Raw genomic sequence first — 17,499 nt, 5'->3', positions numbered from 1 at the left:
ACAGGGATGGTCCCCAACCCACTCAGATAATCTCAACCAGGCGCAATCTGTTTGCCAACTGACAAAAGGAACAAAGAGGACACTAGTACAACCCTTGTACAAAATGGCAAGGCCATAACCAATAAGGCAAGAGAACGCATGCCGTCAGGACAATGTTTAATACACCTACACGCAAACTACTGACAGACGTTAGGGACCACCCAATCGGGTATATATATCCCCTTTGAATATTGTAGGTGCATTCTAGCGGAGCATCCCGTTGTCCAGGATATGAAACACGACATCAACAGAATGGATAAGTGATAATCTTAGTCACGAGTGCTTAATGAGATAGATGCTAAGATCATGAGGTTATGACAAAGAAACAAAAGAGAGAATGAGGTGGCCTAAGAAAAAGGTAAGAGTACTGAGTAAGAAGGAACAAGACATTGCCACCAACGACCCCACAAATAATAGAGGAACATCCTTTGCCTTTGTTCATTGTTTCCCCCACATACCAACCTAAGTCATTAATTCTTATATTCCTCCAATATATATGTAACATGTGAACCAACTATTTTGTCTGAATTTGGATGTTCCCAGCCTGTCAATCCTGTCCTTCTATACAAACATTGGACACTTTGTTTTTATTTATTTTTCCCCTTTTATTTTATGGGCAAAGAAGTTACCCATCTTTTATTTTTTGAGGTAAAAGAAGATATCCATTGATTAGATTATTATTACTCTATAAACTTCAACATAACTTTATTGAAAATATATTTAATTTTAAAAACCATTTATAATTATGATTTATGTCTTTTGTATTAATATTCTCGTTAATTTTTTTATTTCTTTAATTCCTCATATATATATTTATTGAATTTTGAGAAATGTGAGAAAAAAATTAAATAAAAATATTATAAAATTAAAAAATTGATTGAATATAATTTTTTATTATAATTTTTATTTTGAAGTTTGAAAAAGTTATATTAATTTTTGTATGTTTTGTTTTGAGATTTATAAAAATTGTAATGATTATGTAATAATTAGATTAAAAAGATAAATATTTAAAATTAAAAAATAATATTTTATATTTGAGTCATTTTTAAAAAATTTATCATCTAGTCCCATTTATCAAAAGTATCCTAATCTCGTCTTCTATTGCTTATAGCCACAAATCGAAATATTATACTTTAAACTTTAACATTGATAGTTTTCCTCTATCAACAATTTATTTTTCTCCTTTTTCAACTTTTTTCAACATTGATAATTAAGTGAGCTCATGAGAAATACTAATTAAAAAATAATAATACTACATACAGTTATAGAGTGTGTAAGTATTGTACAGTCACTTGAAAAAATAGTAGAATCTATTATTAATAAATTATTATTATTTTATATAAATTTTATATTTATTTATTTTTTTAAATAATTATACAATTCTTACGTCACCACTACAATTATCAGTTCTCGTTCAAAAATGAGGGAAGGACTAATTAAGTGAGCTCATGAGAAGCACGTGAGCTGACTCTTGCTGTCATCCACTCCTCTCCAACTGGAAGGCATCGGCGTCGCAGCGAGCAATTAGGCAGGCATTGAGCGAGCCGGAGGTTTCGTTTAACCACTACCGCCGGCGGCCGGAGAAAAGCCTAAACTAAAAGTAAACGGCCCACTCTCATCAATTTCTCAAAATATCTGCCGTTCAGTCACTCTTACTTAAGCTCTTTTCAGTTCATAAACTGTTTCTCCAATTTCTCTTTCTTCTTCCTTTTCCTCATCGTTCGCAACGCATCTTACGGTTTTATATTTTCCTTTTTCGTTGTGGGTATTTTGCGGATTCAGAGAGAAAATTCGAGCAGAAAAGAATTAGTTTTTTTTTTTTTTTTTTTATCTTTTTCCCTCGTGATAAAGAGAGATGAGAACTGGGAAGGGTAATCACGAAGACGAAGGGTACGAGGAAGAAGAGTTCAGCACCAAGAAATACGGCACTTCTTCCACTGCTAACAACAACAACGCCAGCAGCAAAGGTTTCTTTCATATTCAGACAAATCCTTCTGTTTTTTCACATTTTTGGGCCTTGACATGGTATGTGTTATGCTAGATCCAATTCTGGAAGACCCCTTTTCCCCAGTATACGAGGCTATGTAATAAATCGATGCTTTCGTTTTAATATTTGCTTTGTAACTTTGTTTTGAAGCCAACCACAATGAACTCTTTTTTGAGCTTTTGTGTATTTCTAGGCGTTTCTCACTCTCTCTCTGTCTCAAAATTTGGATTTTATATTTGAGTGGTCCAGACGATATTTGCTCTTGATTCTTTCGGAAAAGGGTGAAGTTAAACCTTTTCGTTTTCTTTTGGTTATGCATCATTATCAATTAGGCGTATATTTTGATTTTTGGAAATTTTGGATTTGACTAAGGAGTAATGACTGCATTTTATTTATTGATTTATTTTTTCCTTTGATATTTGGAGTCCTTACATTGGGATGTTGATTATGAAACTAGATCCTAAGAACAATGATAAGGCAAGTGCGATACGGTCAAAACACTCAGTCACAGAGCAGCGAAGGAGGAGCAAAATTAACGAGAGGTATGTTTGAATGCTACCGTTCAACTTTGGTAGCATTAACTGATATCATTGCAGTATAGCCTCAATCTCTCAACGACGTTTGTTCCATAATGGTTTGATAACAATGGATTTAAGAGCTAACAGTTTTGATAACAGTTACTATAAATATATTTTTTGAATGTTAGTAGATTTTTTCATTAATGGAATTATCTGCCTTACCCTCTTATGAAGTGTTTCTGTGTGTCCATACATGAATACCATCATGAATATCTAATATTTAATGAGCGCACCACTAGAATTTTTTCACCACAGGTAGTCTAGGACTGATAGTGGAGTGTGTGATGCAGACTCAATAAAATACACAAACATTTTCTCTCCACAAGGCTTTATGGTGCAATATGATTTTTTTTTCTTGATGCCATTAGCTTCATTATTGCATGCTCTTTGATTGATTTTCAGATGTTTGAATGTTTAGTTTACTTCTATATTACATCTTCTGAAGTCAATAGAGCTTGTTGACATTTTGTATTTTTCTTTCAGATTCCAGATATTGAGAGATCTCATACCCCATAGTGATCAAAAGAGAGATACAGCATCATTCCTACTGGAGGTAGATCATTAGTGAATGACCTATCACTCACTTTTTAAAATTAGTTGTTACTTATTGTGATTAATTGACGGAGATCAATGTTTCATTGCAGGTGATTGAGTATGTTCAATATTTACAAGAAAAAGTACAAAAAAATGAGGGTTCTTACCAGGGATGGAGTTCCGAGCCTACAAAGTTGATGCCATGGGTAAATTTCTTCTACTTGGCTTCGTGCAATGTTTATGTTTAAGGTCAACCTGAATGCTTGTATTTAACTGAGTTCTCACATGTAACGTTGAGTAGACATACTTGAGATACAGTCTTTGCTACTTTTGAAATGGAATTGATCAATGAATTAATCAAGTTCAAATAAGCTTTTGGTACTGGGGCTGAGGTATAAGGGCATTTAATCACGTGGACCCTTTAATGAAGGATGATGTTATGCTTGAGTGAACTTCTCACTGTAGTTAGACATATGCTTTTCATTTTTTGAACGTATTGACTCATAAAATATCTGTAATTTTGTGGCTAGAAACTCATAATCCAAATTAATTTATTTTGCAAAGCTTCATAATCCTCTAAAAAGGTAGTTAAACTTTAAAATTAGTGTAATTAAAAAAACCTTATTTGCATGAGATTTTCAATTCCATTGGACGTTTATAATTGATTTTTTAGTGGTATGAACTTACATGAATTTCTTGTGTCACTATCTCTATGATCAATAAAATCTTAATTACTAATCAAAAAAAGTTTTGAAAAATCTTATTTGCACGAAATTTTTCAATTTGCTCTGTTTTTTGTTTGCATGTGTAGCATAGTAATTATCGTGGTCGATCTATATCTTATATCATTATAATCATTGTTTATACGCAAGATATCTTGAATTTATCTGGCATTCATATATTTTCTTGAGCCTTGACTAGGCCTTGTCAAAGTTGATCATAAGTGTAATGCCAAAGCTTGAGTCTCAACAGTTCAAATGGAGACCTTGTTTCTTTGTTGCTGTAATATTGAACAACATACTCATTTACTGAATGATTTAAGTGATGAGTTTGTCCTAGCAAATGAGCAGTTTTTTTAATTGAATTTTAAAGGGTGGTGAAGAGGGATCAAGGGATCAAGGAGTTCTTTAGAATAGGAAGCTTGTCTGCCTTTTGGAATTCTTGTCACTGTTAGCTTGTTCACCTGCTTGCATGAAACAGAGAAATAGTCACTGGCGTGCTCAGAATTTCGTTGGCCACCCTCAAGCCATAGAAAATAGTTCTGGTATGGGGTCGACGTTTCCTGGGAAGTTTGATGAGAATAATGTCTCTATAACCCCAACCATGCTTACAAGCACACAGAGACGTGTAGAATCTGATCCTAGCAGGGATATCGCCTGCAAACCGATTGATCTGCAACCTGAGTTAGTGAACAAAGGATCAACTGTGCCCATACCTCAACAAGCCAACGTGCTTGCTTCTGTCAGAAGTGATGGTGTACAAGCCCATCACCTTCAGGGGCCGTATTCTGATGCACAATCAACTGAGTGTCCAATGACCAGTGAAACACTGAACCAACAGGAGGAGTTGATAGTTGAAGGGGGAACAATTAGCATCTCAAGCGTTTACTCTGATGGGTGGGTAATTATAAAAATTATTGTATTTCTTGTTCTGTTTTTCCCTATAGCTATGAGGCTTTTTAAGATTTAAAAATATTTGGCATGTTATGGTTTAATACCATTAAATATGGAGTCCTATTATCTTTGCTTTCATCTAGTGAGTTCTTGTCCCCTTATTCTTGTCTCAGTTATGATGCATGACTGCCTGTTCCTTGACAATCTGCTTTGGACTCATTGTTCTAAGGAAGCTATGTTACAGTTTAATTGAGGCATATAAATCATGCATTTCCTTTGCTAGCTTATTTAGATTATTGGTTGTGATTATTTGAATTAGACAAACTGCCTCGACAAGCAAATTGTTGGCAGGCGGAGGATTTTTTCGTGTCCCCCCATTCTTGTTGAATCAGCTCCTTTATATGCAGTAATATTGGACTAAATGCATACAAAATTTAGAACTTTTTTTATGTTCTCATATTCCATGGCTTTCTTTCTTGATATTTGTGAAACCATCACAACTCTGTTACCATCCTGTAAGCGATTCATAGACTGCTCAAATTATTTGGCCCACTATGGAATTTGGCCAGGCATTGCTGACAGGTTAGAGTAATGATCCGGCTGCGCCAGCAAGTTTTTTTTTTTCTTAAAGAGCAAGTTGCCCTATTTAAAATATTTTGTTGCTAACTGAAATGCACACCATATTTTGCTAATGGCATGTACTTACATCATTTTTTACAAAGCCTAATAGGTTCAGGTGCTAATGTATTAGCTGTTGATGGATTGGTTTTGGTGCTGGCCAGGCTTTTGAATGCTTTGGCACAAGCATTGCAGAGTGCAGGGGTGAATCTGTCACAGGCCAGCGTCTCAGTGCAGATTGATCTTGGGAAGAGACGAAATAGAGGGATGACTTCAGGAACATCCACCCCAAAGGTATAAATCAGACAATTGGTTTTTCCTGGAGAGTTGGCTAAGCTGGCTTTAGGTCTGTCAACTTTGTCTTCCTATTGTTGGAACATTTCAGTCTTATCCCTTCCTCTCCTGGTTAGGGCTGAAAGTTGGTCGGTCCGGACTGGAGAAACCGACCAGACCGGACTGGACCGAACCGAGACCAAGACCAGTCCATGAAATAGAAGACCAAAAGTTTTCGGTCCGGTCCCGGGGTAGGGTTTTTCCACCCCAGACCGACCGAATAGTAAAATTAAAATATATATTATTTATATAATAATTGTATAATTAATTATGTAATTTTTATCTAACCTATCACCATTTACAATATAAAATTTTAAATATGTAAATTATAATTACAAATTAATATTAATGTAATTAATTAATCCACATTGATGTTCACTTAATTTTAATTTAGTAAGTTAAATAAAACAATTTTTATTAATTTATCTGGAAAAAAAAATAATTGGGCCGGACCAAAAGGACCAATAGCTACTAGTCTAGTCCAATCCCTATGGATTTTCGGTCTGATCCAGTTCGGGGAAAATGACGGACCAAAAATTTCGGTCTATCACCTCCCGGACCGGACCAACCGATTTACACCCCTACTCCTTGTTGCCACAAAGACGGTATAAGAAAATTGAAAATACAAATTAGACAAGCTCGAATATTTTAATGGTTCTTTGTCTTTTTCTCAAGGAACCGGAGTTGCTAGTAAAATCCATTTTTCTAACACCTGCAGAAACAAAGCCCTTCTTCCTGCTGGCCTTTCCTTCCCTCTTATTTTCCTCTCTGCTGAAAGTAGATTGTTTTCTTTTCTCATTTTTTTCAGCCAAGTTCTGGACTTCAAGAAGTCACAGTTTGTTGTATAAGTAAATATAGATAATGGTACCATGCTTTCATTTTCCAGGATCACGAGATTCCCCCCTCTAGCCATCAAGCAATGGCACATCTAAAAGATGCAGGCCGCAGAGAGGACTCGGATCAAGATCAAAAGCGGCTAAAAACATAAAACTAATATGTGTATTCCTTGGATCTCTGATTTATCCAAGATTTTACTTGCTTACTTTCTACTGTTTCATCTCCTGGTTATTGTGCATGCGGATTTTAAACTTTTAACACTATTTCGTGGTCTCTATCCAGAATTGCTCCATGAGTTATAAATTTGTTCTGGTGTTCCTTATATGAATCAGTCCGAGTGATGCCATTGCCTGTACTCTGTTATCATATTTAATCTCAAATGTGTCGGAATGGAGGCATACGCAGGCCAATTTTCTGGTACATAGGTTGGTTATTCCTGTCTTGTGCATTTCTTTGGTGCAAATGTTGCATTTACCTAGCCTACTGTCATTGGCCACAACTCAGCTGGTATATTTAGCCCCCATCTAACTTTCATCAACAGCTTCGTTTTCCGTTATTAAGTCTTCTGTTGACACAGACAGTTATAAGTGAATCCCTCCTGGACTCTCTCCTAATAAAGCTGAAAGGATTGGATTCAAGTTCAAAATATACCCTTAAAAGTAGGACTAATTTCCAACCCGACACGTAAATCTGACCCGTTTTAGGTGTAAAAACGGAACTGGTTATAACTGATACCCGTTTGCCTTTTAAATGGGGAATAGCCGATTCCCCTTTTTAGCCGAAAACGGCATTGAAAGAGGCACACTCTCTTGATTCCTCACAGCTCTCACTCTTTCCCAGTCCCCAAGTCCCTCTTTAGAGAACCCTAATTTGGGATCTTCATTATGTATCTCGAGTAGCACGTCCACTCTTGCCATATTCTCGAATCTCTGAGAACATCTCTTGGAGCTACATTTCACTCGGTAAGTTGCTTGCAACGCGTTCCCTCTTTATTTTCATTTTTTGAACCTTTCTTTCTGTTTTCTCAAAACATTTGATAATTAGATGCCGACTAAAATGAGATACAATCAGATCCTATGATCTGCTGGAAGCTTTTTACTCTAACGATTTCTACAACATTCTTGCTTGAGTAAGCTGTGTGGATCAAGAGAATTGTTGACACAAGTTAGCTTCACAAGTGTTTATATAACATAACTTATAGAAAGTGGATGTTCTCATGCATGCATGAAGTTTCCAACTTGGTACAAATTAACTGTTTAAATTAATTTGTTCCATCTTTTTTTGCATTTGCTACGTGGATAGCTACTTTGTAGTAGTCCACAATAATGGGATTGGAGAATCCTTTACTTATCCAAAGTTAAAATAATTTCTTTCGTCATTCATACTTTTTCTTTTGAATAAGAGATCATATTTTATTGGACCATTAGTTTTCTTTTTTTATTTCACGAGGTATATTATTTATAATGGACTATGAACCTATGCTCTTATGCTCGGGAGCAGCTTTCAATGCAAAAGAGGACCCATTTCAAGGAAGGTTTTGTGCATAAACCTCTTGCATTTGAGGTGAAATGACAACCAAATTGCCCAGTCCTAACCAATTGTTAAAGGTCTATGCAAAAAGAGGAATACTACTCCATCTTACATTTGATCATCATCACTCACATATGTTAACATGATACATTTCAAGTGGCTGCCTTTATGTATTACTTAAATGAAAATCACTAAAAATGTGCTACATAGTAGGCATGATAGAGGATGAAAAAATCTAGAATGCAAAAAAGTATTACTCATGCAAAAACAAACAGACTATTTTTGTCTGCAACTATTCAAAGTGCATAGAGTGGGTGTTATCTTTCAAGTGTTGTTTTGCCATCAAGCAATGGACCTTGAGGTACCAATACCACCTTATCTGAGGGAGGATAAAGAACAAACTGGAGAATTTTGATAACCTTTGTTACCTTTTTTTTTTTTTTTATAAGTAATGACCTTTGTTATTTGGTGCTTCCCAAAGTAAAAATAAAACTCATTTTGGTCCTACCAATCAGCAAGCAAATTAGTGCCAATTACAACCTCCTGTATAAAATCACAAGAGCATTGGAATGGACCATTTCAAATTTCTTGTATAGAATGATAAAAAAAATTTCTAGTATATATATAGATTATTTCCCACAAATAAAAAAAAAGGGTCAGGTCTGAATACCTATTTCTTCCAAAACTATTTTCAGGTCGGGTAATCGTCCAAGCGGAATGCTTCACTTTCGGGTCAGATCGGATCATAAATGGTTTCTTTCGGGTCGGGTCAAATAACAGTCCTACTTAAAAGAAGCCAAATCAAAATTTGATTTCAAAACCGACAAAGTTTTGCATTGATGAGGCACATCGTCCTGTCTTAAGCACACTCGAGGCTTCATATATCCTAATGCCAAGAAAACTGTGATACCCCATATGATATGGATAAGGGTAGGTAATGTATGAGATCTCATATTGTTTAGGAATGAGAAGTTCTTGCTCTTTATAAGGTTCCAACGAGGCTCCAATTGTATCATTGACTAGTCCTTTTGGAGTATAGGCCATTTGGTTTGAACATTCCATTGGGGCGTTACAAATGGTATCAGAGACTATCCCAACCAGAAATATTGGACTTGAGCTATGCCACCTACAATGGACAGGCTCGAAGAGGACGTCAGGAATTTAAGGGAGGTAGATTGTGATACCCCATATGATATGGATAATGGTAGGTAGTATATAGGATCCCACATTGCTTGGAAATGAGAAGTTTTTGCTCTTTATAAGGTTCCAATGAGGCTCCAATTGTATCATTGACTATTCTTTTTGGAGTATAGACCATGTGATTTGGACATTCCATTGAGACATTACAAAAACAAAAGAGAGGAGCAGATCGTAGCCGAGACCTCTGAGTATGGTTTGCACTTTGCAGATAAATCATTCCCATAAACTATGATAGGTAGATATAACGAATCCTTATAATTTGAGATTACGAAGTGTGTTTCACATACACCATGCACAAACGTATCAGATAGATAACACCCACACAGATCGTATTAAAATACTCTGAATATTTCTTTATTTATTGAAATGAGACGTTCAGAGTAACCTTATGGAGATCACGGCTAAAAACCTTTACCTCTTATGCGAATGAGCGGAATCAAGTCATCTGTACAAGGCAACTCCCTCAGTTGTTTTCCAATGGCCAAATAGGCATCATAGCTAACCAATATACTAACTAACTTCTAATTCAAATTTGCCATCCCGAATATGATATAGAAACTGCATCCCCATGAGATCACAATATTAAATTTCATACGTGGCAGGCTACGAGGCATTACTTTTAGTTACAAAAGCAACTCTTGGCATTTACTCCATATTGCCCTCGGAATTGGCAGTGTTCTAAACTTTCACATCTACATTTTTCTTCACCTGCTTCTCATCTTCAATGTCCTGCAATTGCCCATTTCAAATGAACTTTCCAACGAACCCAAGGTAACAATCATTTGGTGTAGCTGATATTCAACGCTTATCCGACAAATAAGTTCTTTTTTTATCAGTTGTCAAATCAAGTACAAAGATTTTTTTTCCCCTCAATATATGAAAGAAGTGAAATCAGGGGTGAAGCATTAAGGCAATAAATTTGAGAATGTAACAAGGAAAGGTGACTCATGTGATAAGTAAAACTTACTGAATTGTCAATCTTGTCAAAATCATCATCCAAGTTCCCCTCACCCTCCTCGTCTGAAAGACCATATAAGATAATCAACAAACAGAAGGACACCAAAAGAAACAATTAAGCATGCACAGATTATCTGCCAGTCTAGTTCATGGGGGCATCAGAAATAACCAGAAGAAGTTAGGGGTTCCCATGCACTTGAGACTCCCTTTCATAAAATAAAATTTCTATATATAACATATTCTATGTGACAATACTAAATATCTCCATTCTCCACCAACTATTTTACCAAGCATTTAAAAAATTAAACACCATAGGATTTCAACAAATGAACTCACCCGATCAAACACCATTGTGATTATTATGGTACCGTCTTGCTATTATGCCGCCACATTGTTTCTTTATATATTAACAACAACAACAACTACTACAACGACGATGACAACAACAACAATGGAAGTGGGACGGGAAAACATTCTATTTTGGCATTCCCGTTCTTTTTTACAGAAGATCACTTTTGTCACCAAAAGAATGATTGATCAAGTGGAAGACCGTAAAACTTTAAATAAGCAAGTCCTGCAGAATGCCAAGTGACAAGCCATATACAGTGATATGCAAAATTTGATATCATGCACATACAGAACACATGCAAAATTATGCTGTGACTAGAATGCAGTTAGTTTGATGCTCCTTGGACCAGGCATTTTGAAGATTGGATATTGTGAGCCATATGATAAACAGATGAAGCAAACATGCCTGGACCCCCATCATTGTCATCAAGATCACCCAAGAGAAACGTGTCCAAGTCCTGCTCAGCTGATGATGAATTGGTAGCTTTACCCTTTGAGTTCTTCTCCATCCCTTCAGCTTTCACATTTTCTACAGAATTTTTATTCATTTTATCATCTTTTATGTCCTCTGCTGCTTTGAGCTGAGCCTCCTCTATGTATTGCTTCTCAAACCTGACAGTAGGTTTGTAAGCATTGAGAGAATATATGTTAGTTAAGAACAGTTCAAGTATCTTCACATTAAAACCAAACCAGCTCAGTCATGATAGAATAAAATGATGTGCAAAATAAGAACAATCACCAAAAGAAGTACTTTTCAAAAAAAAAATGAAAATAATTAAAAAGTATATTTGGATATTTTATTATGTTCTAATAAAATTTTACAGATTTATATAAAATGGATAATACTTCATGCGCAGCACACTAAACAATGGTACCAGATGAGATTGCATATGTTAAATATCAGTTGCAGATCACTCTTCTACCAATTTCCGAAAGCTGAAAGACACATTACGATCCTAAACTACCATTCCAATCTCAGACAACCATCAAATTACATCTCGGTACAACTCACCCCTACGTTGAGGGTGTTCGAGTGTAATTTCCAAAATAATTTGCTATTTATGTAAGAAGTCAAATCCTTCAAAGATAATAAGATACAAACACTTATAAATAAAATAAATAAATACGATACATCGAGCAGGATGTAAGTATCTAGTAAGTTACCTAACGAATTTTTATTATTTTCCAGAGTAACTGTTAAATGGGCAGAGCTGAATCTTGGCAGAAGCTCCCAAACTCGAAGTAATATTCCATCGTACTTCTTGCACTTGTCCATAGGTATAAAATTGTCGACTCAGAAAAAGAATATCTTATGTCGTGTAAAATTATTTTTATCAAATGAAATTCTTTCACAGGTTAAATTGATATCTCACCACCCACAGCAATATTAACATATTTATAACAAATTTGGAATCTCGATAGAGCTCAATGCAACATGTAAAATCTTGCGAGAATCCATCAACAAAAGCAAAAGTGCTTCACTCAAATAAGCTGCTACTTACGGAGCCACATGGCTGCTCACAAGTGTGAAATATATTCTCCAGAATCTTCTCTCTTTCATAACTCGCGGGCATAATTCATACCTTAATCTTGAAATTTCCTGTAAAAAGAAAATTTTTAACGCATATTTACAATCTTGCTTGTACCAAACATAGCATCTCCTCATCAACACAAATTAGAAGTACTCCAAACCCAAAAGCCAAATCACCAATCTTGAAAACCAAGAACAAATAACTAACCAAATCTCGGCAATAAAATTCACCTTAACAGTACTGAGAACCATAGTAGCATGCTTCTCCTGCCACTCCGTCAGATCTTTCCTCACGTTCGACGCCGTCGTAGCCACATCAGACGCCTCTGCTTCCTCTGGATTTTCAACCACCAACTCATCAATTACAAAAATCCAAGCGGGAGGAAAGAAACAAAAATAATCAAAATGGCATTCACAGATTACCTTGGATTGGAAAATTCTGGAATGTAGTAGAAGTGAGTCCCTTGACGAACTCGTGCACATCGTCAGTGACCCCGAACTTCCGGAGCTCCGACTGGGAGTACACGGCGGAAACCGAGGAAGCGGAGACGGAGAGTGAGGAGAGCTGAGAGGGGATGATGTCGGGGAGGGAAAGGGATTTGAACTGGATCTCATCGGCCTGCTTGAGCGCGGCGGTCTTAATCTGAACGGCCCTCTTGGAGGCCTCGGCGGATAGCTCCTTGGATTTCTTGGCGGTCTCGGAGACAAGGTCGGATATGGTGACGGAGTTCGTAAGGGTCTGGGATCTCTTCGCTGCTTCTTCTGCGAAGCTCTTTGCCCTCTTCCATGTCTTCCATGGCCCTCCGCGTTCCTCTGAATATCCATGATTTACAGCAATGATAATAACTTAAAAAATACTTTTTTTTTTTTTCTAAAGAGATTAAAAATACTTATATTATACAACTCAGTAAAAATAAACTCACAAAATAATTATTTGAATTGATATATCATATAAATTACTTTTATTATTAAATATATTTTATATTTTATATAAAATCACGTCAACTTATAAATTTACTTTTATAAAATTTATGTGATTTTAACACTTATCTATACAATATACGTAAAACCTTATCATATCACAAGGATTCTATTAATTATTAGTTTTTAAAAATAATAAACTTAACAATTGCTAAATAATATCATGTAATATAATAAGATAAGAATAAATAGAAATATTTGTTGTCACACACAAATCTTATACATTAACTTGGTTTAAATGTGATTCATAATATTATAAATTTCTTTTTATTATAAAGTATTACTATTATATTAATCCTCCACGTTAGTACGTAGGTTTTATTGTGTAAAATTTGTGCATGAACTTAACATGCATGACTTCTTAATAAATAATAAAATGGTACAATATATCATGACTTCTTAACATTATCTTGCTGATAATATACTGATCCTTGTTTTTTGAAAAAAAAGAAAAAAAAGAAAAAGGGTTAAACCCTTCAAAAATATTGGTTTACTCATTGCTTGAAAAATATTTAGGGGTAACATTTGCCTTTAACAATCTTCTTCTTATTCTTTTACATTGTCAAAATCCGCTTGGTAGGTCGTAAGTATGTGAAATCATTATTTATCCTAAAAATTTAAGTTGATGAGAATTTATAAATTTTATTATTCATTTTATACCTTAACACTCTTCCTTACGTGTGAATTAGACTAATTATCTTTCTCAATAAGTCATCCAATAAATAGAATATTTAATTAAATTGAATGGAATGTAAAGTCAGAATTTGAATTAAAGAATTATGTTTTGATATCACTTGAAATCACTAATTTTTTTAAAAGTTTAAGTTAACGAAAAGATATAAATTTTATTATTTATTTTATATCGTGTAATTATCAGGAGTTAGATCATCTAGTCCTTTATATTGTTCTTTGTCACTGCAAAACGAAAGAAAACGGGAGAAAATCACGAAGAAATAGACGTAGAAATAGAAACAACGCTTCTGAACGAGCAAAGTCCGCAACCATATTGAATTTTGGAGTTCTCTCTCTCGAGTTTCTTAAATATATACTATTATAATCTTATGCATGTATGTCCCGCTCGATCTATAGTATTGCTTACATCACAAATTGAATTAAAAATAATTATAATCAAAGTTTTTAAGCTTTTCTTACATGTGATCAACTCCAAACACCGTAGATTCATAGTGTGTCAAGTACCACATTATAAATAGAAGAACTCATACATACACGTGTATTATAGAATTAAGAAAAAATTTATTATCAAATCATAGAGCATTTATTTAATAAAATGTTTACATGTCATAATTGATGTGAAAGATAAATTTAAAATTAATCTGAATCTTACAAATTAAATATTACAAGTTAGGTAACGTGAATGATATGATTTACATATCGATTTAAGAATATATATATATATATAGTAACTTTAAAACTAATGCTCAAAGAGTAATACTAGATACAGTTATGAATTATACAAACGTCCCGCACTTTTTTTTAAAAATAGTTATGTTCACCGTTAAAAATTTAATTTTTTTATGCGATTTCTATATTTATTTATTTATTTATTTCGCGCCATCGAAAGGCCGGTTGCATGGCGTGTCATACCCACTTTCACAACATAAACAAAACTTGTTTACTAAATCAAGCTCCCTTTGAATTTCGGTTTCCCTCCATCTAGTTCAAAGATGATCGTAATTTGCATGCAACGCGATCGATCGTGAGTCGTGACAGCGTCCTGATATACTTGGGTTTCTAACCCCACATTTGACCAGCTAGCAAGAAAAAGTAGGAGATCAGACAAAGAACCTCTTGTTTCTAACAACTCCTAGGGTTTTGCTCCTTCATGTCGGCCACAAACCTCAAGAATATATAGAAGAAGACAAAACATTCCTCATTTCCCTAATTATAATAAACACGATGATGATGTTTAGTTTTGCAAAACTGTATCCAAACAAGCTAGAAGTGTGTGTTCTGATCTGCTCCGGGAAGGAAATCCGACATCTTCTCCCATGTTTCATGGAGCAACTGGCATGGACTTGTTATGAATGTGGCGTCGTCTTCTGACATGGGTATAATCCATTGTGTAAAATGGGGAAGTTTCTGCCCCCTGATCCACCCATTCCTGCCGTGTCCCTTGCCTCCCATGCCCATGCACCATCACTTGCTCATCTTTGTCGTACGACTTGCCTGTGCATCATGTCACATTTAATAAAAAAAATGAGTCATAATTAAACATAACTAAAACCTACTTTTTGATCTGTAATACGCATCTGTCCCGAAGCAAGTTTAAGACAACATTACATATATATATTGGGGATGTTCAGAGATTTTTCGCAATGATCAAGTACTACTTCTGTCATTATAATATTACTAATGATACTACGTACGTACTCATGTGTTGAGCAGCATTTATAAAGAGGATCGCCTTTTCTCTAGCTAGCTATGAGCTACGAAATAAATTACTGTTAATTATCTGAAATACACACACGTACTGCTGCTTCAAATTTGATGATTATAGGGATAAAAAAAGAAAAAAAAAAAGGAAAAAGTACTCAAATCTATAAAAGAAAAGAAAGGTAAAATTGTGCATGCAAGTGAGGAAATGTTAGTTTCGTTTGTGTGTCCTGGAGCCCTGAAAAAGGCACACCAGATCATCAGTATAAGGACATGTTTTATACTGTTCATAACGCATATATAAAGCCAAGATATGCTATAAATTGACCTAAGTAGAAATATGGGAAGAATGATGTTCATGTCATGGTCACGCACGACACCCGAGAGTATTCTGCTGAGAATGTGGTTGGCGAATCTAACGAAAGAGAACTACAAGAAATTATATATAGTTAATCACCTGCAACATATTCCTTTTGTCCATTGTATGTTTGGAAATGATCTTGACTTCGATATACTTTATCCTGATGTTCAGGAAATAAAGAAGAATGAAGTTAATGGCAGTGCAGAGATGTTTAGAAAAGTTTTTTACCTGACAAGATTCTTATATTATCTCAAATGGCCGATTCCTATATATGTTTACCTCAAAGAGTCTGATCTTCCTTGGCAGTGCAGGGAGAGAATCATGCTGAACTTCATTGGCTGCTCGTAATACAAAGTAATGAGATCGTAAACATTTGAAGAGAGAGAGAGAGAGAGAGAGAGAGTTTACCGTTGTCATCTGATGATTGCGCCCGAATTTGCAGAGAAGCAGATGGTGTAAGCAAAGCCAAGAGGAGAACACACAGCGTAGTCAAAACTATCAGCTCCATTACTATATTAGCTAGCTAGGAGGCCGCTCGCGCTTGCATGTAAGACTTGCCTTAAGGGTGTGGAATTGATTCTATATCAGCAAAAGGAGGAAATGGGTTTGATTTATAATCACCAAGGGAGGAAACCCCCCACGAGAGAGAGAGAGAGAGAGAGAGTACACAAAGCACAAAATACAGAGTTCCAAAACAAGTACAAGTGATCCGTGGAAATCTCGTCCCTGTTAAGGAGCTTCACGCCCTTGGGGTCGTTGGTTTTATCACCTAACCTAATACAGTGGGACCGGCCTCAGTTTCTCTCATCCTAATTGATCTTGAAAAGGACGAGGAACAGATCAACGGTGAATGAGAATATTTGATAAGGCTTTTTATTAGTAATCATCTCAATTCACTTTAATTCATTTCATTTTATTATTATAATTTTTTTAAATTTTTATATAAAATATAATAAATAATTTAATTTTTTTAAATTTTAAAATAATTTTTTTAAATTTTTTCATAAAATATAATAAATAATTTAATTTTTATTCTATTATTTATAAATTTTTTTAATTCATTTTAACTCATTTCTAAATCCAAACTACTCCTAATTTCATGGGTGACGTGCCTCAAAATAATTATCATGGTCCCCCTCTACTTTTCCACAACTCAAGGGATGCAGGCCAGTTCACGTACCATATATTGAAACATTTAGGAGACGTTTAGATTCGCAATTCATCTCAACTCATCTCAACTCATTTCATTATTATTCATTACTATTCAACAACTTTAACTCACAAATCTTACTACTATTCACAACTCATCTCATTACTATTTACAATCCATTTCAAATCATCTCAATTCATCTCAAATCATTTTTAAATCCAAATATCTCCTTAAAATAGGCTGTTATATCCTTCTAGCTTCGTTAGGGTGTTGAAGTGTTTAAAGTCTCCTTCACGCTTCCAAGGGGCAATGACGCAACGCCATGAAAATTTGTGCTCGCGCGGCAACAAGTTTTCTTTGTTTTTTGTTTTTCTTCTTTAATTTGGTGTTTTAATGGGAAATTCGATCCAGTACTCCACCTCTTCAATCACTTACCCCCAATTTCAAATTACAAGTTGACATTCACTACTCCAGGGTCATTAATTTAGACGAAAAATAAGCGATTTTG

The 17,499-nt window shown here is 35.0% G+C and overlaps 3 protein-coding genes across 3 annotated transcripts; 1 reads left to right on the top strand and 2 right to left on the bottom strand.

The window, feature by feature from the left end:
• Nucleotides 1-1,487: 1,487 nt before the first annotated feature.
• Nucleotides 1,488-6,907, top strand: LOC108983600 (transcription factor BIM2-like). Its single transcript, XM_018955301.2, has 8 exons — nt 1,488-1,639; nt 1,822-2,006; nt 2,484-2,568; nt 3,088-3,157; nt 3,249-3,344; nt 4,339-4,754; nt 5,534-5,663; nt 6,589-6,907. Exons 2-8 carry the CDS (start codon nt 1,895-1,897, stop codon nt 6,688-6,690), a joined length of 1,011 nt encoding a protein of 336 aa, XP_018810846.2. The 5' UTR covers nt 1,488-1,639; nt 1,822-1,894; the 3' UTR covers nt 6,691-6,907.
• A 2,657-nt stretch (nt 6,908-9,564) lies between these two features.
• LOC108983596 lies at nt 9,565-14,091 on the bottom strand. The gene is made up of 7 exons (XM_018955296.2): nt 14,034-14,091; nt 12,529-12,951; nt 12,337-12,440; nt 12,077-12,174; nt 10,981-11,186; nt 10,237-10,289; nt 9,565-9,998 (listed from the first exon to the last, which is right to left on the bottom strand). Exons 1-7 carry the CDS (start codon nt 14,089-14,091, stop codon nt 9,948-9,950), a joined length of 993 nt encoding a protein of 330 aa, XP_018810841.1. The 3' UTR covers nt 9,565-9,947.
• Nucleotides 14,092-14,743: 652 nt separating this feature from the next.
• Nucleotides 14,744-16,527, bottom strand: LOC108983599 (probable root meristem growth factor 8). Its single transcript, XM_018955300.2, has 4 exons — nt 16,250-16,527; nt 16,121-16,179; nt 15,938-16,001; nt 14,744-15,273 (listed from the first exon to the last, which is right to left on the bottom strand). Exons 1-4 carry the CDS (start codon nt 16,347-16,349, stop codon nt 15,101-15,103), a joined length of 396 nt encoding a protein of 131 aa, XP_018810845.2. The 5' UTR covers nt 16,350-16,527; the 3' UTR covers nt 14,744-15,100.
• Nucleotides 16,528-17,499: the final 972 nt, after the last annotated feature.

The sequence above is a fragment of the Juglans regia genome, chromosome 16 (assembly GCF_001411555.2).
Source record: "Juglans regia cultivar Chandler chromosome 16, Walnut 2.0, whole genome shotgun sequence".
NCBI classification, from domain to species: domain Eukaryota; kingdom Viridiplantae; phylum Streptophyta; class Magnoliopsida; order Fagales; family Juglandaceae; genus Juglans; species Juglans regia.
This window is presented reverse-complemented; position numbering and strand designations above follow the sequence as displayed.

Bases quoted from the DNA above. Each gene is read 5' to 3' on its own strand.
- LOC108983596 (XM_018955296.2), bottom strand. From the start codon at position 14,091: ATGGTTGCGGACTTTGCTCGTTCAGAAGCGTTGTTTCTATTTCTACGT. The intron at 12,952-14,033 runs GTGATTTTCTCC...GTATTTTTTAAG, and splicing joins ATTTCTACGTCTATTTCTTC to TTATTATCATTGCTGTAAAT. The intron at 9,999-10,236 runs GTAAGTTTTACT...GGGCAATTGCAG, and splicing joins TTGACAAGATTGACAATTCA to GACATTGAAGATGAGAAGCA.
- LOC108983600 (XM_018955301.2), top strand. From the start codon at position 1,895: ATGAGAACTGGGAAGGGTAATCACGAAGACGAAGGGTACGAGGAAGAA. The intron at 2,569-3,087 runs GTATGTTTGAAT...TTTTTCTTTCAG, and splicing joins AGGAGCAAAATTAACGAGAG to ATTCCAGATATTGAGAGATC. The intron at 5,664-6,588 runs GTATAAATCAGA...TTCATTTTCCAG, and splicing joins CAGGAACATCCACCCCAAAG to GATCACGAGATTCCCCCCTC.
- LOC108983599 (XM_018955300.2), bottom strand. From the start codon at position 16,349: ATGGAGCTGATAGTTTTGACTACGCTGTGTGTTCTCCTCTTGGCTTTG. The intron at 16,180-16,249 runs GTAAACTCTCTC...TATTACGAGCAG, and splicing joins GCAATCATCAGATGACAACG to CCAATGAAGTTCAGCATGAT. The intron at 16,002-16,120 runs GTAAACATATAT...CCTGAACATCAG, and splicing joins GGAAGATCAGACTCTTTGAG to GATAAAGTATATCGAAGTCA.